Below are 26,580 nucleotides of genomic sequence, written 5' to 3' on the forward strand. Positions count from 1 at the left end.
GTCACTCCTATAAATCAGAAGAAAAGCCAACTTTTCTTTAGAGGTCAGCCCTAATAGACGAGAAATGGGGCTCAATGTAGCTAATCAACACTGGTGCCTACTTTTCTCTATCACCAACGTTAAACTACCTGGATCCCGAGAAGAGAGTGATGCTGGCTTCAGCCTCATCCCACATATCTAACCTGTAAAATAGTTCCTGTCTCTGGCAGGAAGAAGGGATGATTGGAAGTGCCCTTGCATCCATACCAGAGAGTGCCTACATTAGACCTGCAAGTTATTAGCTTCTAGAGTACCAAGCAATTAGTTGACCACAGTGCTGTGAAAACAACATTCACTCCTAAGTGAGAAAGATGACAAATAGCCACTCCCTGGCACTTGAAATAGAGATTAGCAAAGTCAGCTTCATTTTTCCACACCTGAAGGACCACTTTAACAGGCTACTTTTGTCCATCACACATCACATCCAAACCTTTCCCATCTCTGACTTTTTTTTTTTTTGGTGGGGGTGGTGGCTGTTCTGGGACTTTGTTGCTATGAGCAGACTTTCTCTAGTCATGGTGAGCAGGGGCTACTCTCTAGCTGCAATGCTTGGGCTTCTCATTGTGGAAACTTCTCTTGTTGCAGAGCATGGGCTCTAGGGAGCGTGGGCTTCAGTAGTTGTGGTGCATGTGGGCTAAGTCGCCCTGGGTCACATGGGATCTTAGTTCCCAGACCAGGAATTGAACCTGTGTCCCCTGCATTGGCAGGAAAATTCTTAAACACTGAACCACCAGGGAAGTCCCATGGCATTTTTTTTAATTAAAGATTTTGGTTATACAAGTATCTGTAACATGTAGAATCTACATTTCTGTCCAGGCCCTGTAGTAGAACTATTTTCAATGAAGACTTTGTCTTGTGCTGTTTAGGACATGTAGATTGCCTTCCCATAAGTGGTTCTGTGTTGAAAGATCAGGGTTTTCTTCCTACACTGAGACCAGCTGTCTGGCTGACTTGGTGTGTTGTGTCTGTGTCTCTTCCCTTGGGTTATTTATTGAATGGGATGCTCATATCTTATATATTCCAAAATTAGTATAATAAAAATTATATATAGCAAAAATTAATCTCAAAATTATTTTAGAAATATGGCAGTGATTATGTTATTTATAATTTAATTTTTCATTAATATGTGTGTATCTATGGCCATAGATTAATTTCTTCATTGAAACTGTCAGTGAAAATGTCATGCACTGATTTGGCTGTTTAACAATGTTTTATTTTTTTCAGTTGACAGGAAACCCTTAATATCATTCATGTATTTGTCACATAGCTGTCACAACCTACTTTAGTTCTTCATATGTATTGCTTCACTAATCTGAGGCACTCACCTATTAAGAAGGATGTTGTATTGAACTGTTTGTTTTTTTCTAAATTTTCCTGATGCCGTAAACTACAGTTTGTAGGTTAAGTGCAAATTTGATTTGACTCCTCTGTACTTGCTTTGCCAAGGCAAAGTGTCTCTCTGGCTAGATCAAGCAGAATTGAAGAAGTTGTTCATCAGATTTTTTATCACCCTGTGGTAGCTGAGAGATAACTAGAAGGAAGTAACAATTAAATTACTCCATTCAGTAAATACTCCCTATTGTTAAACATGTCTGCTAATCTCTGAATTGAATATATATAGGACACTAAATTTCTGTGATGTATATATGTGTCAGAATGGTGATAACTTAAAAGTAAATTTATAGACAATTCTTAGATAATTTGTATTTGTAGTAATTGATTTTTAATAATTTCTCCCTTTGTAATGTCCCACTGTATTTCAATGACTAATTAAGGAAAGTCTATATAATTTTCTGAGTCAGGGCATCATGTTTTCCTTGCAGAAAATTTTGTGTATTTGTTGATCCTGGCCTGAAATTAGTCCTTAGTACATGTCATCCAGAAATTAATTACAACCAAACCACCTCTGAGCTAGATTTGAAAAATAACCTTCTAGTGTCTTAGAAGTAGACTTTCTGAATTTTCTTTTTCAAATACATCATAAAATGCCCCAATAAGTTTTAGGCAACTTAGACTAGAAGCTATTCGGAACAATCAAAATATCTAGCAGTTTCTGGAATTTTCCAGCTGTTGCAAATGATTTGCCACAGTATTTCCATACATTCAATCCTAATAACTGGTCTATTCAGAAAAGATGTGATTAGCCAGGTCCTAGGATAAAATTAGCTAATAGTGATGGGAGATGAATCAATAAAAGGGAAAAGTGTGTTCGATTATGGTTTGACCAGAAAATCATTCAGTGTTATCTGTAGAATGTGATATTGTAAAAACTAAATCTTGAAAGCTCTCATCAGATGTTAAGAACTTCTTAACACTTCAGTAGAAGATTTCTATGCAAGCTGCAGGAATTTCAGGGCTTTTTGCTCAGACATATTGGAATTTTGGTAGAAAAGTGAAATATCAAGCCACTCTGATTCCAGGATAAACTTATAGTGTTAGAACTAAGTGGAAACTTAGTAGAAAAGAAGGATGGCAGTAGAAAGGGTTACAGAGTTTTCTGCAAGCTTATTGTATGCAGGTCTCTTTATACAAGTTAATTAATTTAACATTCATAATTCTGTGTGGTTGTTTTTAATATGCTCACTTTGGAATTATTAATACACTTATTTTAGAGTGATTTTCCAAAGTAGCATGGCTTTTAGGTAGCTCTGGTGACTTTGGGGACAAGTTCTTCTGATGCTGGTCTTGGAATAAAATAGTCAATTGGATACTAACTAAACATACACTCTGAACAACAAAGATTCAGTTAGGTTCAAAAATTCAAAATAACCATAGTAGGGATCATTTTTAAGACTTTGGGTTTTTTAGGGTGGCATTAGGGTCACAGCAAAATTGAGTTGAAGGACAGAGTATTTTAACTGCCCTAAAAATCTTGTATGCTCCTCTTCTTCATTCCTCTCCTGAAATCATGGCAACCACTGATCTTTTACTCCATACTTTCATGTTTTCCACACTGTCCTATAGTTGAGATCACGCAATAGGTAGCCTTTTCAGATTGATTTCTTTTATTTACTAATATACATTTAAGGTTTCTCTGTGTGTTTTCATGACATATAATAGCTCATTTCTTTTTAGCACTGAATAATATTCTACCATCTGGCTGCCACTGTTTATCCAATTCATCTGTTGATAAGTATCTGGGTTGCTTCCAAGTATTGGCAGCTATAAATAAAGTCACTATAAACATCCATGTGCAGGTTTTTGTGTGGGTCTGTGTTTCCAACTCCTTTGCGTAAATACCAAGTAATGTGATTGCTGGATCTTAAAATAAGAATATAGTTTTGTCTCAGACCAAAACGTCTTCCAGAGTGGTTGGATCATCTGTTTCTTCTTCTGTGAATTTTGGAAGATTTTGCCTCTTAAGGAATTGGTGATTATCTAGGTTATATAATTTTTAAGCAAATAATTTTTCAGTGTTCCTTTATTATCCTTACAATGTACATGGGATTTGTAGTGATGTCTCTGTTTTCATTCTTTTCTTCTGCATATTTTGTATTTAATTTGCTGTTGTTTTTATAGGTTTCTAAGGTGGAAACCTAGGTTTTTGATGTTAGATCTTTTTTCTTTTCTGATATATGTATTCAGTGCTGTGAATTTCCTTAAGTACTGCTTTTACTGCGTATCACAAATTTTGATAAATTACATCCCCATTTTTTATTTAGTTCAAAATATTTTAAAATTCTTTTGCAGTTGATTCTTGGATTATGTATTATTTAAAAATATGTTTAGTCTCTCCATATTTTGGAATTTTCTGGTTATCTCTCTGTTATTGATTTCTACTTTAATTCCCTTGTGGTCTGATCCCAGATATTGCATGATTCTGTTTCAAAAAATGTAGATGTTTAATGGTTATTTTTTTCTTTTTTTAAATTGAAGTATAATTGATTTAAAATGTTGTGCTAATTTCTTGTACAGTAATGTAATTCATATATATATATATATATATATATATATATATATATATATATATATATATATATATATTCTTTTTCACATTACGTTTCCATTGTAGTTTAGTAGCAGATACTACATATAGTTCCCAATCTTCATCTATTCACATATGGTAGCTTGTATCAGCTAACCCCAAACTCCTGATTTATTCCTCCCCACCTCCCTTCCTCTTTGGTAATGATAGTTTGTTTTCTATGCCTGTGAGTCTGTTCTGTTTCATGAATAAGTTCATTTGTGTCATATTTTAGATTATACATATAAGTGATATCATATGGAATTTGTGTTTCTCTGTTTGACTTATTTCACTTAGTATTTACTCTCTAGGTCCATCCATGTTTCTGCAAATAGCATTATGTCATTCTTTTTCATGGGTGAGTAGTGTTTTTTTAAGTGTCATTTTTAATGCTATGTGAAAAAGACAATTGTTATGTCCTTAGACTATTCTAGGCCACAGTAGTATGGTCTATAACTTTATAGTTTAAAAGTTTGTTAGTTTCCTTGAGTTCTTTTTTTTTTTTCCCAAATATTTCAAGCAACCCGGAACTTTTTAAAAAAAAAAAATTTTGGCTCTCATTTCAACTATTTGTTCATTTCTGAATCAAAGTTTATAGACCCTTTATTTGACTAAAGTAAAAGTCAGAACCTACTGAGCAAGTCCGTTTCAATAACAGACCAAAGCTTTAATAAGCCAAAACTTGACTTGTGCACTATACAGCTTCTTCCAGGTAAGACTGATGATTTTTTTTGCAATTCTTAAATTTATTTTTATTGGAATATAGTTGCTTTACAGTCTTGTGTTAATTTCTGCTGTAGAGCAAAGTGTTCAGCTATATGTATAATACAACCCCTCTTTTTTGGATTTCCTTCCAATGTAGGTCGTCACAGAGTACTGAGTAGAGAGTTCCCTATGCTATACAGTAGGTTCTCATTAGTTATCTATGCATGTCAACCCCAATCTCCCACCACCCCTTCCCCCTTGGTATCCATACATTTGTTCTCTATATCTGTGTCTCTGTTTCTGCTTTGCAAATAAGTTCATCTGTATCATTTTTCTAGATTTCACGTATAAGTAATATTATATAATATTTCTTTTTCTCTTTCTGACTTCACACTGCATGACAATCTCTGGGTCCATCCACATCTCTGCAGATGGCATCATTTCATTCCTTTTTATGGCTGAGTAATATTCCATTGTGTGTGTGTGTGTACAGATTTATCCATTCCTTCGTTGATAGACATTTAGGTTTTTTCCACATCCTGGCTATTGTAAACAGTGCTGCAATGAACATTGGAGTGCTTCTATCTTTTTTAATTATGGTTTTATCTGGGTATATGCCCAGGAGTGCATTTGTTGGGTCATATGGTAGCTCTGCATAATGCTGGGCTGGAAGAAGCACAAACTGGAATCAATACTGCCAGGAGAAATATCAATAACCTCAGATATGTAGATGACACCACCCTTATGGCAGAAAGTGAAGATGAACTAAAGCACCTCTTGATGAAAGTGAAAGAGGAGAGTGAAAAAGTTGGCTTAAAGCTCAACATTCAGAAAAGTAAGATCATGGCATCTGGTCCCATCACTTCATGGGAAATAGATGGGGAGACAGTGGAAACAGTGTCAGACTTTATTTTTGGGGGGCTCCAAAATCACTGCAGATGGTGATTGCAGCCATGAAATTAAAAGACTCTTACTCATTGGAAGGAAAGTTAGGGCTAACCTAGACAGAATATTAAAAAGCAGAGACATTACTTTGCCAACAAAGTTCCGTCTGGTCAAGGCTATGGTTTTTCTAGTGGTCATGTATGGATGTGAGAGTTGGCCTGTGAAGAAAGCTGAGCGCCGAAAAATTGAGGCTTTTGGAAATTGTGACTAGAAGGTTAGTTTTCAAGGCTATGGTTTTTCCCGTAGTCATGTATGGATGTGAGAGTTGGACTATAAAGAAAGATAAGGGCTGAAGAATTGATGCTTTTGGGCTGTGGTGTTGGAGAAGACTCTTGAGAGTCCCTTGGACTGCAAGGAGATCCAACCAGTCCATCCTGAAGGAGATCAGTCCTGGTTGTTAATTGGAAGGACTGATGCTGAAGCTGAAACTCCAGTACTTTTGCCACCTCATGCGACGAGTTGACTCATTGGAAAAGACCCTGATGCTGGGAGGGATTGGGGGCAGGAGGAGAAGGGGATGACAGAGGATGAGATGGTTGGATGGCATCACCGACTCAATGGACATGAGTTTGAGTAAACTCCGGGAGTTGGTGATGGACAAGGAGGCCTGGTGTGCTGCGATTCATGGGGTCGCAAAGAGTCAGACACGACTGAGCGACTGAACTGAACTGAACTGATGGTAGCTCTGTTTTCAGTTTTATAAGAACCTCAGTACTGTTCTCCATAGTGACTGTACCTATTTACATTCCCAGCAACATTGTAAGAGGGTCCCTTTTCCCCATAATTCTCTCCAGCATTGATAGTTTGTAGAATTTTTGATGATGGCTCTTCTGACTGTTGTGAGGTGCTACCTCACTGTAGTTTTGATTTGCAGTTCTCTAATTTTTAATTAGTGATGTTGAGCATCTTTTCTTATGTTTGTTGGCCTTCTGTATGTTTTCTTTCTTTTTTTTTTTTTTTTTTTTTTTTTGGAGAAATGTCTCCAGTGGAGAAGAGACAGTCTCTTCAATAAGGAATTCTGGAAAGACTGGACAGCTACATGTGAAAGAATGATGTTAGAACACCCTCTAATACCATACAGAAAAATAAACTCAAAGTGGAATAAAGACCTAAATATAAGGCCAGACACTATAAACTTCTTAGACGAAAACATACTCAGAACACTCTTGGACATAAATTGCAGCAAGATCTTTTTGACTCACCTCCTGGAGTAATAAAAATAAATGAATGAGACCTAATCAAGGTTAAAAGATTTTGCACAGCAGAGGAAGCCATAAACAAGATGAAAAGATAACCTTTAGATTTGGAGAAAATATTTGCAAATGAAGTAGCTGACAAGGGATTAATCTCCAAAATATACAAGCAGCTCATGCAACTCAATATTAAAAAACAAGGGAAACAAACCAATCAAAAAATGGACAGAAGACATCATGGTATTTATAAAAATGATTATATGATGAATATTCTGATATTTTTTCATTTAGATTCTTGAGGGTTTATGTCTCTTATTGAAATCTAGAAGATACTACTTTTCATCATCTGCTACTGCCTCTATTGATACTGATACTATGTCCTTGGCTTTTAACAAAGGCTGGTAAAGTATGTTCAAAATTGACCATTGGTACTTAGGTTTTTCATACTAGTGAGCAAAGTGGTCATACTGTGCAAAATGGTCAAAAAATCTATGCACCTGGTTTACTTTAGATTTCAGAACTAAGAGAAAAATATTCTTGATATAAATTTTATTCCTTCTCTTATTAATAATTAAGCATGCTCTAAAGTTTCATGTGTCCCTCTATTTTAAGTAACCTAGAAGCTCAGAGTCACTTGTGCTTTAAATTGATAGCATAGTCACTTTTCTTTCTCTCTCTTTGATCCGTATTTTCACTCTTTTTCTTTTGTTCCATTAGATTTTAGTTTACTAAGATTCTTCTGTACTACATTCAGAGGAGGAATACTTCAGCAAAGTTGAATGAAAGGAAGTCATTAATTGTAATATTGGGACATCCAGTTAGTCGTACATGTTTACTGGGGAAAAGTGTTAAGATAACAGATAAAACAGAGATAGAATGAAGGTATGTTAATGCTTAAGTTCTTCAAGAGGCGACTAGGTGTTCCCTTAGTTAAGTAGCAGTTTATTTTCCTGACACATGTACGTGGGAGTAGTAAATAGACCTGGAAGGTATGGTATAAATAAAGCATATTGATGGCACAAGCATTTGAGAACAAAATTAAACTTTATTTGACTTGTTGCAAAAACTGTATGAAAACATAACTTCCATTCCTATTCCACTGGAGTAGGGCTTTGTTTGCCAGAAAGGAGGCGATGAATTAGCTCCTCAGTATTTCCATTTAAATCTGTGAATTTTGTTTCTTTTTCTCTCTTTTCAAAGGGATATGTGATTTTTGTTGAAAGAGTATAGATTTTGGAGTCAAACGTTTCCTAATTTAAATTCCTGTTCTGCTAGGTATTTATTTTGAAAATATTGAGAATATTGCTTAACCATATTGAGCCTAGGTTTTTCACCTCTTAAATGTGTATAACAATACTTACATTGTGCCTTGTGGATAAATGAATAATATTGAATATAAAACGTTTTGGAGCCTGATAGATGATATATTTTTAAAAATATTAGGGATAAACAACTTAACTACATAGAATAGGGCTACTTTCACTTTTTAGGATAATGCAGTCTTCAATAACTGACTTGCACATTTAACTCAAGTCTGTCTCCTGATAAACGTGTAGATTCTAAGTAACATATTGAAAGTAATCTGCTTGTTGAATACTTAATGTGAATATCTCCTTGTCTACTACTTTGTATGCATTATCTTCTACTTTCACAGTAACTTTGTGAAAAAAGAACATGTTTTGCCAATTTTACATAAATCAAAACTAATATTTGATAAAGGCAAAGACATATCAGTATAGCGACTCTCATAAGCTGCTGGAGTATCCAGCTCAGTATAAATTAATAGAACCTTTCTGATAAGTTAATTTATCCATAATAAGTAAAGAATTTGAAGTGTATTCATAATCTATAATTCATTAACATTATTTATAAAAAAAAGATTTAAAATCACCAGATAACAAAGATAAACAGACGTTATATAGATGCAATTTAAAGGTGTTTATGATTAATTACATAATAACTGCTAGAAAATACGTTACAGGGGGACAAGAATTATTGTCTATTTTGTACACTGCTGCATCCCTAGGTCTAACAGTACTTAGAACAAAGTAAGTCCTCAGTAAATTTTTATGGAAAGCTTGAGTACATAGGTAACGTACAGTGGGAAAATTTAAATACATAAATTTCTAGGTAATAGAGTAATAGTTAAATATATGAGTACAAGTATATATTGTGAGTTCATTTCATTTAGAATTTTTAAAATTAATGAAATTCCTCTTTTTTAAGTGGCTGAAAAAGAACTTACAAGGGTAATTTTACCCAAGATAGTATTCAATCCCTAGACCTAAAAAGGAATTCACCAAAAAATCAAAATGTGTTATCTCTGGCTTTATGGTTTCATTTTAATTGTTTTAGTTTTAAAATATTTCTACAAAAAGCACATATAGCTTCATAAAAAATGATAGATGAAATAGCACTGTTGTGTTTACTTTTGGATAGAACCAGGTTGGGTGGGCCGCATCCTGGACTTGCTTTAGGGTCCTGACCACCTAAAACTGCCCTAGCAATTCACAGCCAGAGCTGCCCTGCACCACTAATTCAGCCCAGCCCACTTGCAGAAATCCCAAATTTTGCTTTATGCTTTTAATTCTTAATTTTAAAGTCAATGTCCCTCCCTTCGTGTCTCACACCTTATGTAATGAATTCTACAACCTTTTCCTTAGTGCCCCTTTTGTCACTGGAAATCAAATGGATGAAACATCTGTGATTATGAGCTTAGATCTATTTATGTTTAGTTTCTCCTTCCATTTTCTCTTTAAACATGGGTCTTTGGACACAGAGCATTGACTGTTCCACTTTGCTCTTTAGCTGTCCTTTCTGCTCACGCAGGAGTCTCTTCCATTAGAATAGCTCTCTGCTGCCACCTTCTGGTTTCTGGCTGCTAAAGCCGGGCAGCAAGTCAAAGGGGATGGTTTCAGTGTAGGCTCTTCTGAGCCTGTGAGATGCTGTCGACTCCCTTTCCTTCAGCTTCTTTCAAACTCTTCAAAGCGATCTTTTTTATATATTTTTACTCCTATTCTCCAAAACCATATTTGACTAGTTGTGACAGAGGCCTTATAGCCACGAAGTGTAGATTATTTATTGTCTAGCCCTTCACAGGGAAAGCTTACAGACCTTGGTCTGAAGCATGTAGGAATAGCAGATGCAGGGGATGGTCACAGCCTGTAGGGCTGCGGGAACGTACCCACATAAGAGTCAGTTGTGGAAGAAGCTGTTCTCCTGCGAAGCAGGATAAGGCATTACAGGAGAGGGCGTGGCTGTGCTCAGCGCGTGGCCCAGAAGCAGAGAACCTTGGTGTAGGTTGACTGGAGTGTGAATAGAGTTTCTGGGTGGAGAACCTGGCTGAGGGCTGGAGGTTCCTCACGGACCAGCCAACAGCAGTTTTGCATGAGGAAGGAGAAATTAGAATCAAAACAAGGCTGGGAATCCCCTTGCCCTGTAAGCCCTTCTGAGCCCTCTACTGATAAAGCCTCACTTTACTCCAGCCAGCAGAAGAAAACTGTTCACTGTTCACGTACAAGACCCCGCTCCAGTATCTCAAATCAGAGTTAAGAGTGCAGTGAGAGGTAAGAGACAGTAATTAGGTAACTGGCACAAATATGCAATCCACACGCAGACTTCTCTGATTTGGTTGGTTGCCACATGATCGAGTTATAACATGTTGCATTTGTTATCACTTTTAAGTTCCCTTTAATCTTATAATGTCCCTTACACTTTTGTTTAGTTTGTCTCTCATTACATAGACATTTTTTAAGGAGTCAAGGCCAGTTACTTTGCAGAATTTCTCTCAATGTGGATTGATCTTTGTGTGTACTCATGACTAGATTCAGGTAAAACACTTGCGGCAGGAATATGACATAAGTTATAATATTGTATCAATAATACATATTATAAAACGCATGGTGTAAGTTTGTCTCATAACCAGTGAGAATTGTTGTCCAGTCACTAAGTCGTGTCCAACTCTTTGCCACCCCATGGACTGCATAGCATGCAGTCCTCCCCTGTCCTTCACTGTCTCCCAGAGTTTGCTTAGATTCATGTCCATTGAGTCGATCATGCCATCTAACCATCTCATCCTCTGCCATCCTCTTCTCCTTTTGCCTTCAATCTTTCCCATCTTCAAAGTGTTTTCCAGTGAGTCAATTCTTTGCATCAGGTGGCCAAAGTGATAACTAGTGATAGTAACTTTGATCATTTGGTTAAAGTTATGGTCAATAGACTTATCCATCCTCCTGTTATAATTAACAAGTACTCAACTGAGTGATAGTCTTACTTAGTGACTCAGATGGTAAAGAATCCACCTACAGTGTGGGAGACCTGGGTTCGATCCCTGGGTCAGGAAGATCCCCTGGAGAAGGGATAGGGTACCCACATTCAGTATTCTGGCCTGGAGAATCCCATAGATTCTCCTGGCGGACTACAGTCCATGGGGTCGCAAAGAGTTGAACACGACTGAGTGGACTTTCACTTTTACTTTCAACTGAGTGAAATTGTAAGAATATGGAACTGTTTCCAGAAAGTTCACCCAGTGGACTTAGCATTCACTGATAATTCTTGGTTGAATTACCAATGATTGACTTCACTATTGTAACCACTGTGAAATGACACTGTTTCTGGGCTTTCATTCCCTTGACCGTACTCTGGCAGACTGAAAAACCGAAAAGCCTGGCCTAGGCTGGCCTGCAGAGTGCATTCCTGAGAAAGGCAGTCTTCGTTCAGTGCTTATTCAGTTGCTTATCTTCTTGCCTTCCCTACTTCCTCACCCGTTTCTCTGCATCTCAGGGAAAATGTCCTGCAGGCCTTGTTTCGTTGTTTCTCCTCAAGATGCTGTTTATGAGTGAGAATCTGTGTGATAGTTGGATGAATCCCAAGTTTCTCATTATATAGAAAGATATTTTAAAAACATATTTTTGAATGTGAAAAGCCCTGACATTTTACAATTTCATACTCCAGCCTAGGGACTAATTTTTGTTGTTGTTGTTGTTATTTGTTTATGCATTTGTGCAGTAAATTGCTCATTCAGTAGAGATTATGTGCCAGACAGAGGACTGGAAGCTGAGCAGCGAAGGAGCTTACTTCAGAGTGCTGTATGGTAGCCCAGGCTGCAATGTCAAGCAGCTCGGCATTGATACTTGTTGAATCTTAGTCATGTGGCAACTGCCATGACATTTGTGACCTTGTGAAAGGACAGATGTGACCTTTCTCATCTCTGAACTGTGGGCCTGGCATGCTGCATTCCATGGGGTTACTAACAGTCAGACATGACTGGGTGACTGAACAACAACAATAGTTGTAGCTAAGTCACTAAATGGATATGATGACTCATATGCATGTGCATGTTGCACGAACACATACACACACAACACACAGGCAGCTCTCACTTTCTGTAGCCTCAAGTTAACGGAAACTTGTGCATCTCTGATCATTTTGCAAGGTCCCTACATGGATTGATAGGGGTGCCTATCTGTATAAAATATTCTAGGAAGTTCCCTGGGATACAGCACATTCTCAAAAATGGTACTTAGATGATTAACTCTGGAAATCTTTTTACATTGTCATTGTCCAGTCTCTCTTTTTGAATGTTTTCAATGGTAAGCAATCAGTATTTTGCTAAGAACACTACACTCTGGTTCTTATGTTAAGCCTACAGTAATTCGTATCCATTTTACCCTGCTACTGTTTTTTTTTGCAGTGACATAATCCATGCTGCAGAATTTAAAAAGAAGCATCTCCCTAGTGTTCATAACCTTCTAAGCAGATTCTGTTTTAGAGCCAGCTATCGTGTCAATGGAGCCTTACCAGCTGACACTAATGGTAAAGAATCCGCCTGCAATACAGGAGATGGAAGAGACATGGGTTCGATCCCTGGGTTGGGAAGATCCCCTAGAGGAAGGCATGGCAACCCATTCCAGTATTCTTGCCTGGAGAATCCCATGTACAAGGGAGTCTGGTGAACTACAGTCCATGAGGTCACAAAGAGTTGGACATGAAGCAACCTAGTTTGCACATACACATGGCATCACTGGCAGATTGGTGTATCTATAACACAAAGTCTCAGTTTGATTCCTCTGTCTGTGGAATAGGTGGCTGAGTTACAGAATCCAACAGTCCAATTGCTTAGAAAGCCTAATGGAAGAGCTGACTTTGCAAAGAAAGAGACACAGGACAGTCAGAAGGCTCTACAATAAATATTTCACTCACATTGAAGGATCCTAGGTATCTAGGAGTCACTGAGATCCTAAGGCAATGAAATGAAGTCCCTGGGCTCTCTGTGTGGATTAGCATCCTGCTTCCAACGTGTGCTAGCTTTTTGTATTCTGGCAATTTATATAATCTGTCCCAATTTTCCCATTTGCAAAAGGGGACAGTACTAACGATTTCATGGATTTCGTTGTGAGGTTAAAACAAACTCTACATAGTAGGCAGGTAATAATACTTTGCCTGTAAGTCTTAGTAGCACTAATGGTACTTTTATCATTGAGGGGACTCATGACAGAAGCTTCGTGGACATAACTGCCCAGATTCTACTTCAGGAACCAGTTAAGTCACTTTGCTTGAGGTCATTCCCCTTCCAGGGGCAGCAAAGCTGGGGGCCTGTTCTTGCTCCAGGACACCCCATGGTGTTGACCAAGCTTCTTGTTGGGGATGCTTTGTATTAAGAGTTCATCCTATGTTTTTGCCTAATCCTGCATCGTCTCCCATCTTCTTTCTATTTTGCCATCATGCCCCCTCTCCAGTCCAGCAGGAGTTGATTCCAAATACACGCCTTAATAAGAATTCCGCACACAAAACCCCACCACCTCAGAGTCAGCTTTACAGGGAATGCTTCTTAGAACAACAGGAAGGGATGACAAATGGGTCCCCAGACTCAGATGTTGCACTGTGTGGCCTGAGACCTGTGACCCTCAGAGCTCACTTTATGTCATTCTTAGGCTAATTCTCGGGTTCTTGAAGGTCATGGTAACTTGGTAGTTCTCCCAGGAAGTGGTCGACTTCCCAGCATTTGGCCACTGCCCAGATGGACAGATTATGCTTTCAGGAAGGGGATAGTACTGAGGGAAGGCTTTGAAAATCTGGCTGGAAACACACCCTGTGGCTGGTGGAAGTTGAAATCGGCAGCCCAGTCAATAACAGGTACTGGGTTGGCCAAAAAATTCATTTGGTTATTTCCATACCATCGTCCAGAAAAATCTGAATGACCGTTTTGGCCAACCCAGTAGTTTCCCTTCTGGTGACCAGTCATTTGAGCTTGCTCTGAGTCATGGAGGTTTGGGGGCATGGTAGAAAACAGAGCCTGAGAGGCAGGAGTAAAGCTCCAGATGTTGTCTTACAAGAAGTGCACATTGATCCACTGGTAATAGGTTGACTTGGTTTTGTATAGAAATACAGGTTTCAAAATTTCATGGGACTCTTTTCCTTCTTTTCAAAGAAATGCAATTGTTTTACTCTTGCATCTTCAGACTTCTAGCCTATTTTATTATAATGTCTCATATACTGGCTTTCCAGGTGGCAGAGTGGTAAAGAATTTGCCTGCCAGTGCAGGAGAGGCAGGAGACTCCTTGAGTTCAGTCCCTGAGTCGGGAAGATCCCCTGGAGAAGGAAATTGCAACCCACTCCACCATTCTTGCCTGGGAAATCCAGTGGACAGAGGAGCCTGGCAGGCTACAGTCCATGGGGTCACAGAGCATTGTACATAGGGACTGAGCACACACACTGCCTACAGTTTTTTATTGGCCTTATATATGCAAATTCTTTTTGTATGATGTTAATTTATGTAAGTTCAGGAACTTGAATTCACTTAAACAATAGAGTTCTTTCTTACTGGCAATTAAAAAAAAAACAAAAAACTTAAAAGGATGAATGAATCTTAAGGAAACACTAATTAATCCCCATTGCAGTCCAAGTAACCTTCCTAAAACACACACCTTGCTTAACATTCTTCACTAATTTTCTTCCTGTGCCTTAAAGATACTACATAAGCTGATAGTTTATCTTTTCAGCTTCATGCCTTACCATTTTGCAATTTTTGAGTTACTATTTTTAAAGACAGTATATTTTTTCCAGTCTATAGAGTCATTTGTAATTTGGTTCCCTTAATACTAAATTTTTAACTAGTTGGTAAAACTCTTGTTATCTGTTATCATGTTAGAAGAGGCAACTAATTTCTTTTAAATTATCAAAATACATCATTGAATAAATTGGTTTTAGATATAGGTATATCCTTGGGTGAAGTAATATATTAAAGGTATTGCTTTGTTTATCTCCTCTTTTCTTCTTTGGAGTTATTTTGCTTCACTTTAGGAGAGTGTAATTTTGATGGGTTGCTATACTAAGAAAAGGGGTTGTAGGAGAGATTTATTGACTTGTTTCTTTAGAATGTCTGTAGACTCTGAGATATGATAGGGGTTCAGTAATGAAGGAGGAATTTTAGAGAACTTCCACAGTTCTTTACAAAGCCATACATCTTTTTTTAATATAGAGGACAGCTTAAATCTAGGACAACTCCTCCCTCAAATAAGGGGTTCCAAGAGGTAATTCTAAACACAGAAGGAAATTTTTGAGTTACTTCTAAATCTGGTTGTGTGATAATATAAAGTACAACTATAAAGACATTAAGACTCTCTATCCAAGTATCAAACAGAAAATTTTTCCACATATTTTTTGTCCACCATCTTTCAAGGTATGATTTTTTAAAATAAGAAAGGACCAAATAGAAAAAATTTTCTAGCCACATGGAGAATCTGATCATATTTTGTAAACTTTAAGCTTGAATTCATCTGTCTCGCTTTCAAAATGGAATGTGTTAATTCTGGAAAATAGTAAAAGAAATAGTAAATAGAAAATAGTAAAATTAAAAAAATATATTTTTAAAAAGAGTAATTAAAGACTATCTAGTTTTTCCTTTTTGATTTTCTTACTTTGATATTTTAGTTCAAGTTTATAACATACAATTAATTGAACAGATATTCTGTATTCTATTTTCTAATGTTGTATCACTTACTAATTTTGCCTCAGATAACATCAGGGTTTTATTTATTTATTTTTAATTATAATACTCAGTTTGTAATGAATAGTTAGTCTTCATTTTAACCTAAGTAAAGTGTATTTTGTGTTAGCAGTTGTCTTAAAATGTTTTGTGACTTTTCATACATAAAACCTCATTTTGTTTTTAAAAAAATTGATAATGTATAGGGCAGAGAAGACTTCCTGAAGAGACTCACTCGAGGTGAAGTGGCTAATGGAATGATGATTCAGGTAAACCCAATTGGTTTCAATATTTTATTCTTCTTTTAATTTGTAGTTTACTTAGCATTTTAAATTTGCCTGTAATGAGGCATCTTTTCACTACTTGGTTTGCAAGCCAGCAGTTTTCCCTCCTTAGTTGATGACACTTGCCCTCTATGTATGACTAGCAGTGTCTGATCATGCATAAAGAAACTGACCTCTCATACACATATCTCATTTTGTGGCTTAATGGGAATTTCTGCCAGTCTAGTAAAAGCAATGGGATCCTATCCCTAAGTGTCTCTTTAGTTTGCTTTGTGATGATGTTATGTTTTCTTTAGTTTTAGTGTCTTTTGGCTGAATTCTTTTATTTAAGACTAAGAAAAAAATATGCTATGATATTTCTATATAAAGATTTTGAAACTAAAACATTATAGCTAGCAGGGCTTCCCTGGTGGCTCAGATGGTAAAGAATTTGCCTGCAATGCGGGAGATTTGGGTTGGGAAGACCCCCTGGAGAAGGGAACAGCTACCCACTTCAGTATTCCGGCCTGGAGAAAGCCATGGGCAGAAGAGCCTGGCAGGCTGCAGGCCATGGGTTCACAAAGAGTTGGACAGGACTGACTGACTTTTACTTTCACTGTTTAGCTATAAACATTAGCTATAAACACTGTATAGCTTTTTTTTACTTTTTAAAATCTTTGTCTACCACCTGCATGTCTTTTGGATCCTAGATTAGGTGTTCTGAACCCTGGCATGTTTCTAGACTGCCTCTCCTTCAGAAATACATACTTATTTGAAACCAATACTATAAAAAGAGTAAAATCAAGACACAAAACAGTCCAAAACAGGTTATTAAAAAAATAATTGAGATTATCTGTACCTCTGTTCTTCTCTGAAGCAAAAACAAGTTTTGTAATTTTTTTTCTATTGGCAAATTTGATATTTTCAAACATATAAAAGCAGTGTCTAATTCTGTATGTTTGAAAATGCCAAATTGTCTCATTTTTTTCTCGCTGTTTTAAGTCCAGTAATTCAATAATATTCCAGATCTTTTTGCTTAATAGTTTGTTATGAATTTCTTTTTATTGGTTTTATTTGGTCTTAGACTGCAGGACTTACATATATTACAACATTTGTCATTAAAGTGCCCTCTAACCTTATTATCCTCCAATACATAAGAATATTTGATTTTTATTGTCTATTAAACTTTTTCTCAATTTTTTCTAATAATGCCTTTAAATATGCTATATTTTAATAATATCTTTACATATACACTCTGTAAATATACTATATTTCTACCTATTGCTTTTTTATGGTGGCATTTATTATTTTGATTTTTAAATATTACTACCCAGCACAGGATAAAGTCTCAATAAATGTTTAGGTAGTTAATAACAATGAATTATTTAATAATATTTACTGGCAGAAAAAACTCTTTTGCCTTCAAGAAGAACAGACACTTGAGAAGCAGGAGCTTCTGAGAAAGAAAGCGATCTATTCCCTAGCACTGGGGGAAATGGAGAAACCGCTGCTTAAACTGGAAGAAGAAGCTGAAAGAATCAAAACTTGCCACCAAGAACATGCTGACGTAAGCATTCATCATTAATTCAGAAACTAATTTGCAGGAGTATGTAGGTTGCTAAATCATTTATGCAATTTACAGTATCATTTGGAAAATTGGGATTTCACATCGGAAGACATAAAAGCATGGACGAAATAAGCAACTATTCTAGGACCACACAACTGGTCTACAGTGGAGTTATATAGCAAGACTAATGCTATTTCCTGGAACCCTTTACTTAGAGTGTACCTAGGAAAAGCAATTTCCAAATGAATGGGTGGGGATTTTTCTGGTATGATTACCCTTTGTAGGAAATTTATTTCAAAGTCTTCACTGCTTGTTGGTAAAATTCCAAAGCTGTGCTTGTTCAAATATGAAAGATAATGCATCCTGACATTTTCATGGTAAATTTGTGATGTGTATAGATGAAGTGAAGACAGCTGGGATGAAAAATAAGCAAATGTTGATAAAATATTTTCAGAACAACAAGTTTATGGCAGTAACTGATATTACTAGCCCTTCCCAAGAAAAGATTTAATAGAAAAAATATGTATACATCATATCATTAGTCTTTTGAAGAAGTAGAAGGTGTGGTAAGAGTTATACATTCTTGTCCTCAGCTGCAGGGAGAACATGCATATATTTGTTTGAGCCATTTTGGCAACAGAATTGTTTTTTCTTTGCAAATGATTATGTGACTTTGTATTTTTAGACATTACTACTTTTTAGAATTTCATTTATTAAAGACTTTGTGATTTTCAGTTTCCTTATTATGAAATTTTATTTTGATCTTCAAAGCATCTCTCTAAAATAAGCAAGAGAGAGTTTAGCTGTAACATAGACATGAGAAGACTTGAGCCTACCTGCATCAAGCAACTTGTGCAAGGGCATAAACCGTGGAAACAACAAATTCTGAGTGTACATCTCAATTTAGGACTTCCAGTGCTTATCCCAGAGCTCATGTAATGAATATATAACCAGTACTATGAACCAGTGAGATAAATTATTTTAAACAATGGCTCCTCCTTACACTAATGATAGGAGTTTATTAGTTACATCAAAGCCTTGGTGTAATCATCTGAGAATGATAATGAATACCAGAAAAGATTAATGACTTTTATTTTTTTATTTTATACTAGCCATTGTTTTCTACTTTCTTGTAGTTCAGTAATCAATTTTGGTTTATTATTCCTTAGTAGTGTATAAATTATGAACACTATTAATTTAGCATAAATTCTTGGAAGAATAAGTTTTCACACACTATAATGAGTACTGAAAATTTGGAGTTTTAATTTTGATTAAAATGTTTAAATATTGTGAGGAAAATTTATTATTTCTATGTGAGTTTATTAGTTGTTATTACTTAGCCAAAATTGATTAGCATTTCATTTTCTTTGGTTATTCAAGTTGATATTAGGATTATGGATATCATAGTATGTTTTTGTAATTCATGTGTGGTCATCCTTTCCTTTTACACCAAAATACATGTTGTTGTTATTAAAATAGTCACTTGGGAACTATCTACCCTAAATCAAGACAGTTGGACTATTAATATTGCACATCTTAATTTCTAAATTGTCTAATAGTTGCTAGATGAAGTAATTGAGAAGAGAGGACAAGTTAAAAGAAATGTAGAAAAAACTAAGAAAAAATTGCGAAGAAAGGGGAAGAAAACCCAGGATGCAATAATAAAAACTGAGGTAAGAAATTTAATGTCAAAAAATTATTTTGAATTTGCAGCCTCTTCATGTAAATGAAAACTATTCCAGCAAATTTAATTTTAGATGAATGTCTGTCATTTATAATTGGTTGCACTAAATTGATTTTGCATGCATGTGTGCACACAGGGGTGCCCACGTGCGTGCGCGCACACACACACAGAGCCTCTGTGTCTTCCTTTTCTCTCTTACACTGTCTTTTCTTCTCTTACTGGGCTAGTGTATCTTCCCATTACCTTTCCTGCACAGTGGATAGAGGGATTTGTAGTGACTTAGACAGTACCATGTTTCTGAAGATGAGACCAGTGTACAGACTAAAGCATTTGTTAATATCTGACATGTTACCCTCAAGCTGGTATGTAGGCTGCGTGAACCAACTGGCTGTGTATCAGAGGGCTTTAACATACCATTTAAAGCATTGTCTTTAACTTTCCATCCTCTGAATGTATTTTAAAGGTAGCACCAATATCTACTAATAGTCAGACAAGACTTAGAGACTGAAGCACCACCACCAGCAGTAGGATTTGTCAGTGAACAGCATGTGGGCCATGAGGTAGAGGTGAAATTGTATTTAAATAAAGCTAACCCTAGGGCCACAAAAGAAATATTTTTAAACATTACCAAGGAAAATAATATGTATAATAATAATAACATGTTAATATTTTGCATTTTTAAGAAATATTTTGCATGGTTCTAAGTGCTCAGACCTATTAACTAATTTCATCTTCATAATAATTCTATGAAGAGTGTGCTATTATTATCTCCATTCTGTGCTTGAAGAATCTGATGCATTGTTTTTTAATTAAGTTGCTCAGTTTCACACACCTTCTTAATGATAGTGTTGAGATTCATTATATCTGACACTAGAATCTATCTATGCTCTTAACTATTACATTATACTGGTCAAATCATACAGGTTACTTTATACACCCTAATAAAGTAAAATCATAACTCAATACCAAAATTATAACAAAAAGTGATATGTAGACCACTGAAAATATTTTTTAATCACATTTTCATTATTTACTTCTGTGTTAAGAATATTTAGAAATACAATTTATAATTTACTTACAAGTGACTGATGATAAAGTATAAAGCAGAATTTCTGAGATGGGCCAATGTTACAATTTGGTATTACCAGTAAAGTATTTTGGTAAAAGCAACTGAAAGTATTTGGCATATCAAAGGCAAACAGAACATGTTATGAGAATTAAAAGAGGCATATTTACATACAAAATTTCATAGCAATTTGTCCTAAAATCTTGATGAATTATATAATTTATCTATAAAAGACAAATTATGAAAACTAATAAAAAATGAGCAAAAATAGATCAATAACAATAAAATTGGTATAATTTTAGTAAAGGCAAGGACAATCATAGATACTTTATAAGCCTCCCTACAAAAACCAGGTTCAGAGCATAAGAAAGCGTGGAAAGTGTTTAAACTTATTATATAAATATATAACACCGAAATCCTAACTGAAAAATATATAAGAAAGAAATGTGCAAGTGATCTCACTTATGAACATAAATGACAGTTTAAAATATATTGTGAATTGAATTTTGCAATGTGCTGAAAAGAATATACTATGCAAAATAAGACTCCTTTGATGAATGTGAAGATGACTCAACATAAATGTACTCATATAATTCATTGCATGTATAGAAATGAAAGGTAGTTCACTTAAAATAAAATTGATAAGATTCAAAAGCCACTTATTTATGTTTTAAAGAAGTCTTAACTTGATAACATGTGTAATAGTATCTACCAATATCTTCCAGCAAACGTGATGTTTAATTATAAATCATTATGTGCATTTCCATTAAAATCAGGGATAAAGCATTCAGGCCAGCTCTCACTACCCAGCATACTACTGTTCTTAATAACAAAGCACTTGTAACATAAGTCACGAAAGATAAAACATATGTGTTCAAGACTGCAGTGGAATGCCTCTAGAGTTCTTCTATCCACATCTGCATATTTGCTAAAATATTAATTAAAAATTGCCAAAGGTGGTATATCTAACAAACACAAATAAATTTCAGTGGAAAACATGGCTGAATACCTTGTGTGTGTGCCCAGCATCATAGAAGTTACTAAGAGTTGGAGGATTAGAGAAGAAGGCTTCTTTGTCTTTTGTTTGTCTTTCACATTAATTTGTCTTTACAATTACTGTTGAGTTCTTAAAATGTCTTAAATATTGCTGGAAGTTTCTGGAGTTGGGGAAGTAAAAGGAGAACTTGGTTCACTCAAGAAATACATCATCTTGTCGGGATCAGACAGCCTTAATACACTGTGAGCAGAGCCATGACCGCGGTGTAATAGTGTGGGAAGAGTCAGGCAGGAGTAAACACAGATGAATCAAGGGCATCCGGGAGGAGTTTTCAGAGGAGGTGATGTCTAAGCACAAGAACTACTAATAGAAAATTTGGAGGTTGAATATTTGCCTTGCTATGATGTTGTAGACTTCAGAGATGATATACACAAAAAGACTGAAAGAATAATTGGCGCTGGAAGCATTCAACAAATGGTTCCCATTACTTTTATTATTATATAGTTTTTAATTTGATGAAGAAATGAAGTTAGGACATTTTAGAAACAGACCTTGTGTTTGCAAAGCAAAGAGGTCATGTGAGAATGCTGCGTGTTTGTGGAATTGCAAGCACTTCGGCATGACCAGAGATCAGGTTACCTGTTAATAAGACTGAAAAGAGATTAAGTTAGTGAGAAGGCTAATGCCTAGATGAAGGAATGCCTGTGTGTCATGCTGTGGAACTCTATTCTAAAGAAAATTGCAGACATTATTAATAGCATATGTTAAGGCCTCATTATGTTGATTGGTATATAAATAGTACTATGTGTCCCTGGCAGCTCAGATGGTAAAGAATCTGCCTGCAATGCAGGAGACCTGGGTTTGATCCCTGGGTCAGGAAGATCCCCTGAAGAAGAGAATGGCTTTCTTTCTCCTTCCGTATTCTTTCCTGGAGTATTCCATGGACAGAGGAGCCTGGCGGGCTACAGTTCACAGGGTCACAAAGATTTGACTGAGTAACTGACACCGTCACTTTCACTTTTCATAGCAGCATTGCTGCCTTCTAAGAACCTAAGTTAGACAAATAATTTTATCTTTTACTCTGCATAAACGTTTCAGTCATGGCCCAAGCTAAATACTATTACTGAGTTTTTACTATGTTTAGCTCCATATTAAATCTTAGGTGTAGAACCTGGAAATAGTACATTTAGATAATGTGAAAATATTTATTAAATCTTAAATAAATATTTAAAATGTTTTTGGGAATTAATAATTTAGAATCTGAATATAATTTGTATTATCTACTATTTTGAAAATATGTGGTTTCAAAGTTTTTTAGATAAAGTAATGAAAAATATGTTATAATAAAGCGTTAATTAACTTCGTTTCAGATTTCCAGAACCTTCCAAGTCTGGGCATGAAACTGTCTTTGAGTGGAGAGCCTCAAAATTGCTGAAACCTGTTACCAGGCTAGAGAAAAAAATTAGTCAGTTCAGTTCAGTCGCTCAGTTGCATCCCACTCTTTGCGACCCCATGAATCGCAGCACGCCAGGCCTCCCTGTCCATCACCAACTCCCGAAGTTTACTCAAACTCATGTCCATCGAGTTGGCGATGCCACCCAGCCATATCATCATCTGTCATCCCCTTCTCCTCCTGCCCCCAATCCCTCCCAGCATCAGGGTCTTTTCCAATGGGTCAGCTCTTTGCATGAGGTGGCCAAAGTATTGGAGTTTCAGCTCCAGCATCAGTCCTTCCAATGAACACCGAGGACTGATCTCCTTCAGGATGGACTGGTTGGATCTCCTTGCAGTCCAAGGGACTCTCAAGAGTCTTCTCCAACACCACAGTTGAAAAGCATCAATTTTTCAGTGCTCAGCTTTCTTCACAGTTCAACTCTCACATCCATACTTGATCACTGGAAAAACCATAGCCTTGACTAGATGGATCTTTGTTGGCGAAGTAATGTCTCTGCTTTTTAATATGCTCTCTAGGTTGGTCATAACTTTCCTTCCAAGCAGTAAGCATCTTTTAATTTTATGGCTGCAATCACCACCTGCAGTGATTTTGGAGCCCCAAAAAATAAAGTCTGACACTGCTTCCACTGTTTCCCCATCTATTTCCCATGAAGTGATGGGACCAGATGCCATGATCTTAGTTTTCTGAATGTTGAGCTTTTAAGCCAACATTTTCACTCTCCTCTTTCACTTTCATCAAGAGGCTTTTTAGTTCCTCTTCACTTTCTGCCATAAGCGTGGGGTCATCTGCATCTGAGGTTATTGATATTTCTCCAGGCAATCTTGATTACAGCTTGTGCTTCTTCCAGCCCAGCGTTTCTCATGATGTACTCTGCATAGAAGTTAAATAAGCAGGGTGACAGTATATAGCCTTGACATACTCCTTTTCCTATTTGGAATCAGTCTGTTGTTCATGTCCAGTTCTAACTGATGCTTCCTGACCTGCATATAGGTTTCTCAAGAGGTGGGTCAGGTGGTCTGGTATTCCCATCTCTTTCAGAATTTTCCACAGTTTATTGTGATCCACACAGTCAAAGGTTTTGGCATAGTCAATAAAGCAGAAATAGATGGTTTTCTGGAATTCTCTTGCTTTTTTGATGATCCAGCGGATGTTGGCAATTTGATCTCTGGTTCCTCTGCCTTTTCTAAAACCAGCTTGAACATCTGGAATTTCACGGTTCATGTATTGCTGAAGCCTGGCTTGGAGAATTTTGAGCATTACTTTACTAGCGTGTGAGATGAGTGCAGTTGTGCAGTAGTTTGAGCATTCTTTGGGATTGCCTTTCTTTGGGATTGGAATGAAAACTGACCTTTTCCAGTCCTGTGGCCACTGCTGAGTTTTCCAAATTTGCTGGCATATTGAGTGCAGCACTTTCACAGCATAATCTTTCAGGATTTGAAATAGCTCAACTGGAATTCCATCACCTCCACTAGCTTTTTTCATAGTGATGCTTTCTAAGGCCCACTTGACTTCACATTCCAGGATGTCTGGCTCTAGGTGAGTGATCACACCATTGTGTTATCTGGGTCATGAAGATCTTTTTTGTACAGTTCTTTTGTGTATTTTTCCCACCTCTTCTTAATATCTTCTGCTTCTGTTAGGCCCATACCATTTCTGTCCTTTACTGATCCAATCTTTGCATGAAATTTTCCCTTGGTATCTCTAATTTTCTTGAAGAGATCTCTAGTCTTTCCCATTCTGTTGTTTTCCTCTATTTCTTTGCATTGATCACTGAGGAAGGCTTTCTTATCTCTCCTGGCTATTCTTTGGAACTCTGCATTCAAATGGGAATATCTTTCCTTTTCTCCTTTGCTTTTCTCTTCTCTTCTTTTCACAGCTATTTGTAAGGCCTCCTCAGACAACCATTTTGCCTTTTTGCATTTCTTTTCCATGGGGATGGTCTTGATCCCTGTCTCCTGTACAATGTCATGAACCTCCATACATAGTTCATCAGGCACTCTGTCTATCAGATCTAGTCCCTTAAATCCATTTCTCACTTCCCCTCAAATTATAAATGTACTGTTTATGCCTAAATTCCAATTTGCTCTGTTGACACTTCAGCATTCATAAAGACTCACTAATGGTTCTTGGGGTCTCCCAGATTTTGCCGCACTCAGGATATGCAGACATATACTCTTGATTGACATATGGCATCTAACAATTTCTTATTGTGGGATATCTCTAATATTTTTGAAACCATGGAAGGGGATATGATGCTCACATTTATCAAAGCCTCACTGAAGGTACCTATGAGTGAGTGAGGGAAAGTCGCTCAGTCGTGTCCAACTCTTTGCAACCCCATGGACTCTACAGTTCATGGAATTCTCCAGGCCAGAAAGCTGGAGTGTGTAGCCTTTCCCTTCTCCAGGGGATCTTCCCAACCCAGGGATCAAACCCAGGTCTCCCACATTGCCAGTGGATTCTTTACCAGCTGAGCCACAAGGGAAGCCCAAGAATACTGGAGTGGGTAGCCTATCCCTTCTCCAGCGGATCTACCCGACCCAGGAATTGAACCAGGGTCTCTTGCACTGCAGGAAGATTCTCTACCAACTGAGCTATCAGGGAAGCCCCATGTTGCCTATGAAAAGCGACAAATATACTTTTTGCTTTTCACTGCTGTCAACAGGAAGTGCACTGTCTCTTTCCTTTACTGTAAAATCTCCAGCACCGCCTTCAGCATCACTGGATTGGTGGTCTAAGTTGTTGACACCATTGCTTCTGAAATCTCAGTTTCCCATGAAAATCTTCATTTAGGATTTAAAGCGTGGGTTATGGAATCTGAACTGAAAGTCAGGAGTAGTAGAGAGCGTGCCAGACCCACAGTTGCCCATCGTCTTTGACTCGTTCCTCCTTATTTTTACCCATATTTGTGCCTTTTCACACTTTTTTTTAGGTTTAATTTTCTCCTAGAAATAACAATATCTTAGGGGGTCCATTGAAGAATCCTCGTCAACTGGCTTGACTACATTCTGGTAGCAAACAAACAAACCCAAATTGTCTCAATTATTAGTGGAAAAATTCCAGAGCTTCCAGAAAAAAAATAAAAGAGTGAATGTTATGAAAATTCAAATACAGTACTCAGTGTTTCAAACCTTGGACAAAGAGAAGATTTTTATAGGAAAATAAGTATACAAGGTTAGCAATTCATTCTTCTTGAAACCTGTAAGAATAGAGAAAGAATTAGGAAGCATGTGAGGGGAAAATGGAGGAAAATAGGAGCAAGGGGAACAGCTGAGACTGGAATCCATTGCTAGAAGTTGGGCCAGATGTGGAGTCAGCAACCTTCATTGAGTTGATCACACAGTCAGGAAATCAGCCAGTCAGTGTAGACACCAACAGTTATGAAGGGGTCATGCAAAAATAGATGCCAAATCAAATCTCCAGTCTGGGATTATACTGGCCAGCCTTGGGGTAAATATGCTGGTATTAAACATTGACTTCTTTTTCTTAAACATCAGAACAATATATATTCATGCCTGCCTTCAGGGTACATGTTTGATAACCATGTGCTGACATATTAAAAGACATGTCCTTCAGGTGTGCAGATGTGTGCGTGTGTGGGTGGGGTGGGGTGGGGGGTGAGGTGGTAGACAAGTTAGTGCAGAATAGAGAGGGAGAGAGAATAGATGGTTCTAACCCATCTTTTAGGAAACCTGATCAGATGTAACGCTCGAGG

The 26,580-nt window shown here is 36.8% G+C and overlaps 1 protein-coding gene across 1 annotated transcript in view; it reads left to right on the forward strand.

Moving 5' to 3' along the window:
- Positions 1-26,580, forward strand: part of CCDC178 (coiled-coil domain containing 178) — a 364,772-nt gene that overhangs the window by 96,020 nt on the left and 242,172 nt on the right. Inside the window, exons 13-15 of the mRNA XM_061130911.1 lie at positions 16,039-16,101; positions 17,501-17,662; positions 19,222-19,335. Of these exons, the coding sequence (XP_060986894.1) occupies positions 16,039-16,101; positions 17,501-17,662; positions 19,222-19,335 (339 nt within the window). The remainder of the gene's footprint in view (positions 1-16,038; positions 16,102-17,500; positions 17,663-19,221; positions 19,336-26,580) is intronic.

Source organism: Dama dama, chromosome 27, assembly GCF_033118175.1.
Source record: "Dama dama isolate Ldn47 chromosome 27, ASM3311817v1, whole genome shotgun sequence".
Lineage (NCBI taxonomy): Eukaryota > Metazoa > Chordata > Mammalia > Artiodactyla > Cervidae > Dama > Dama dama.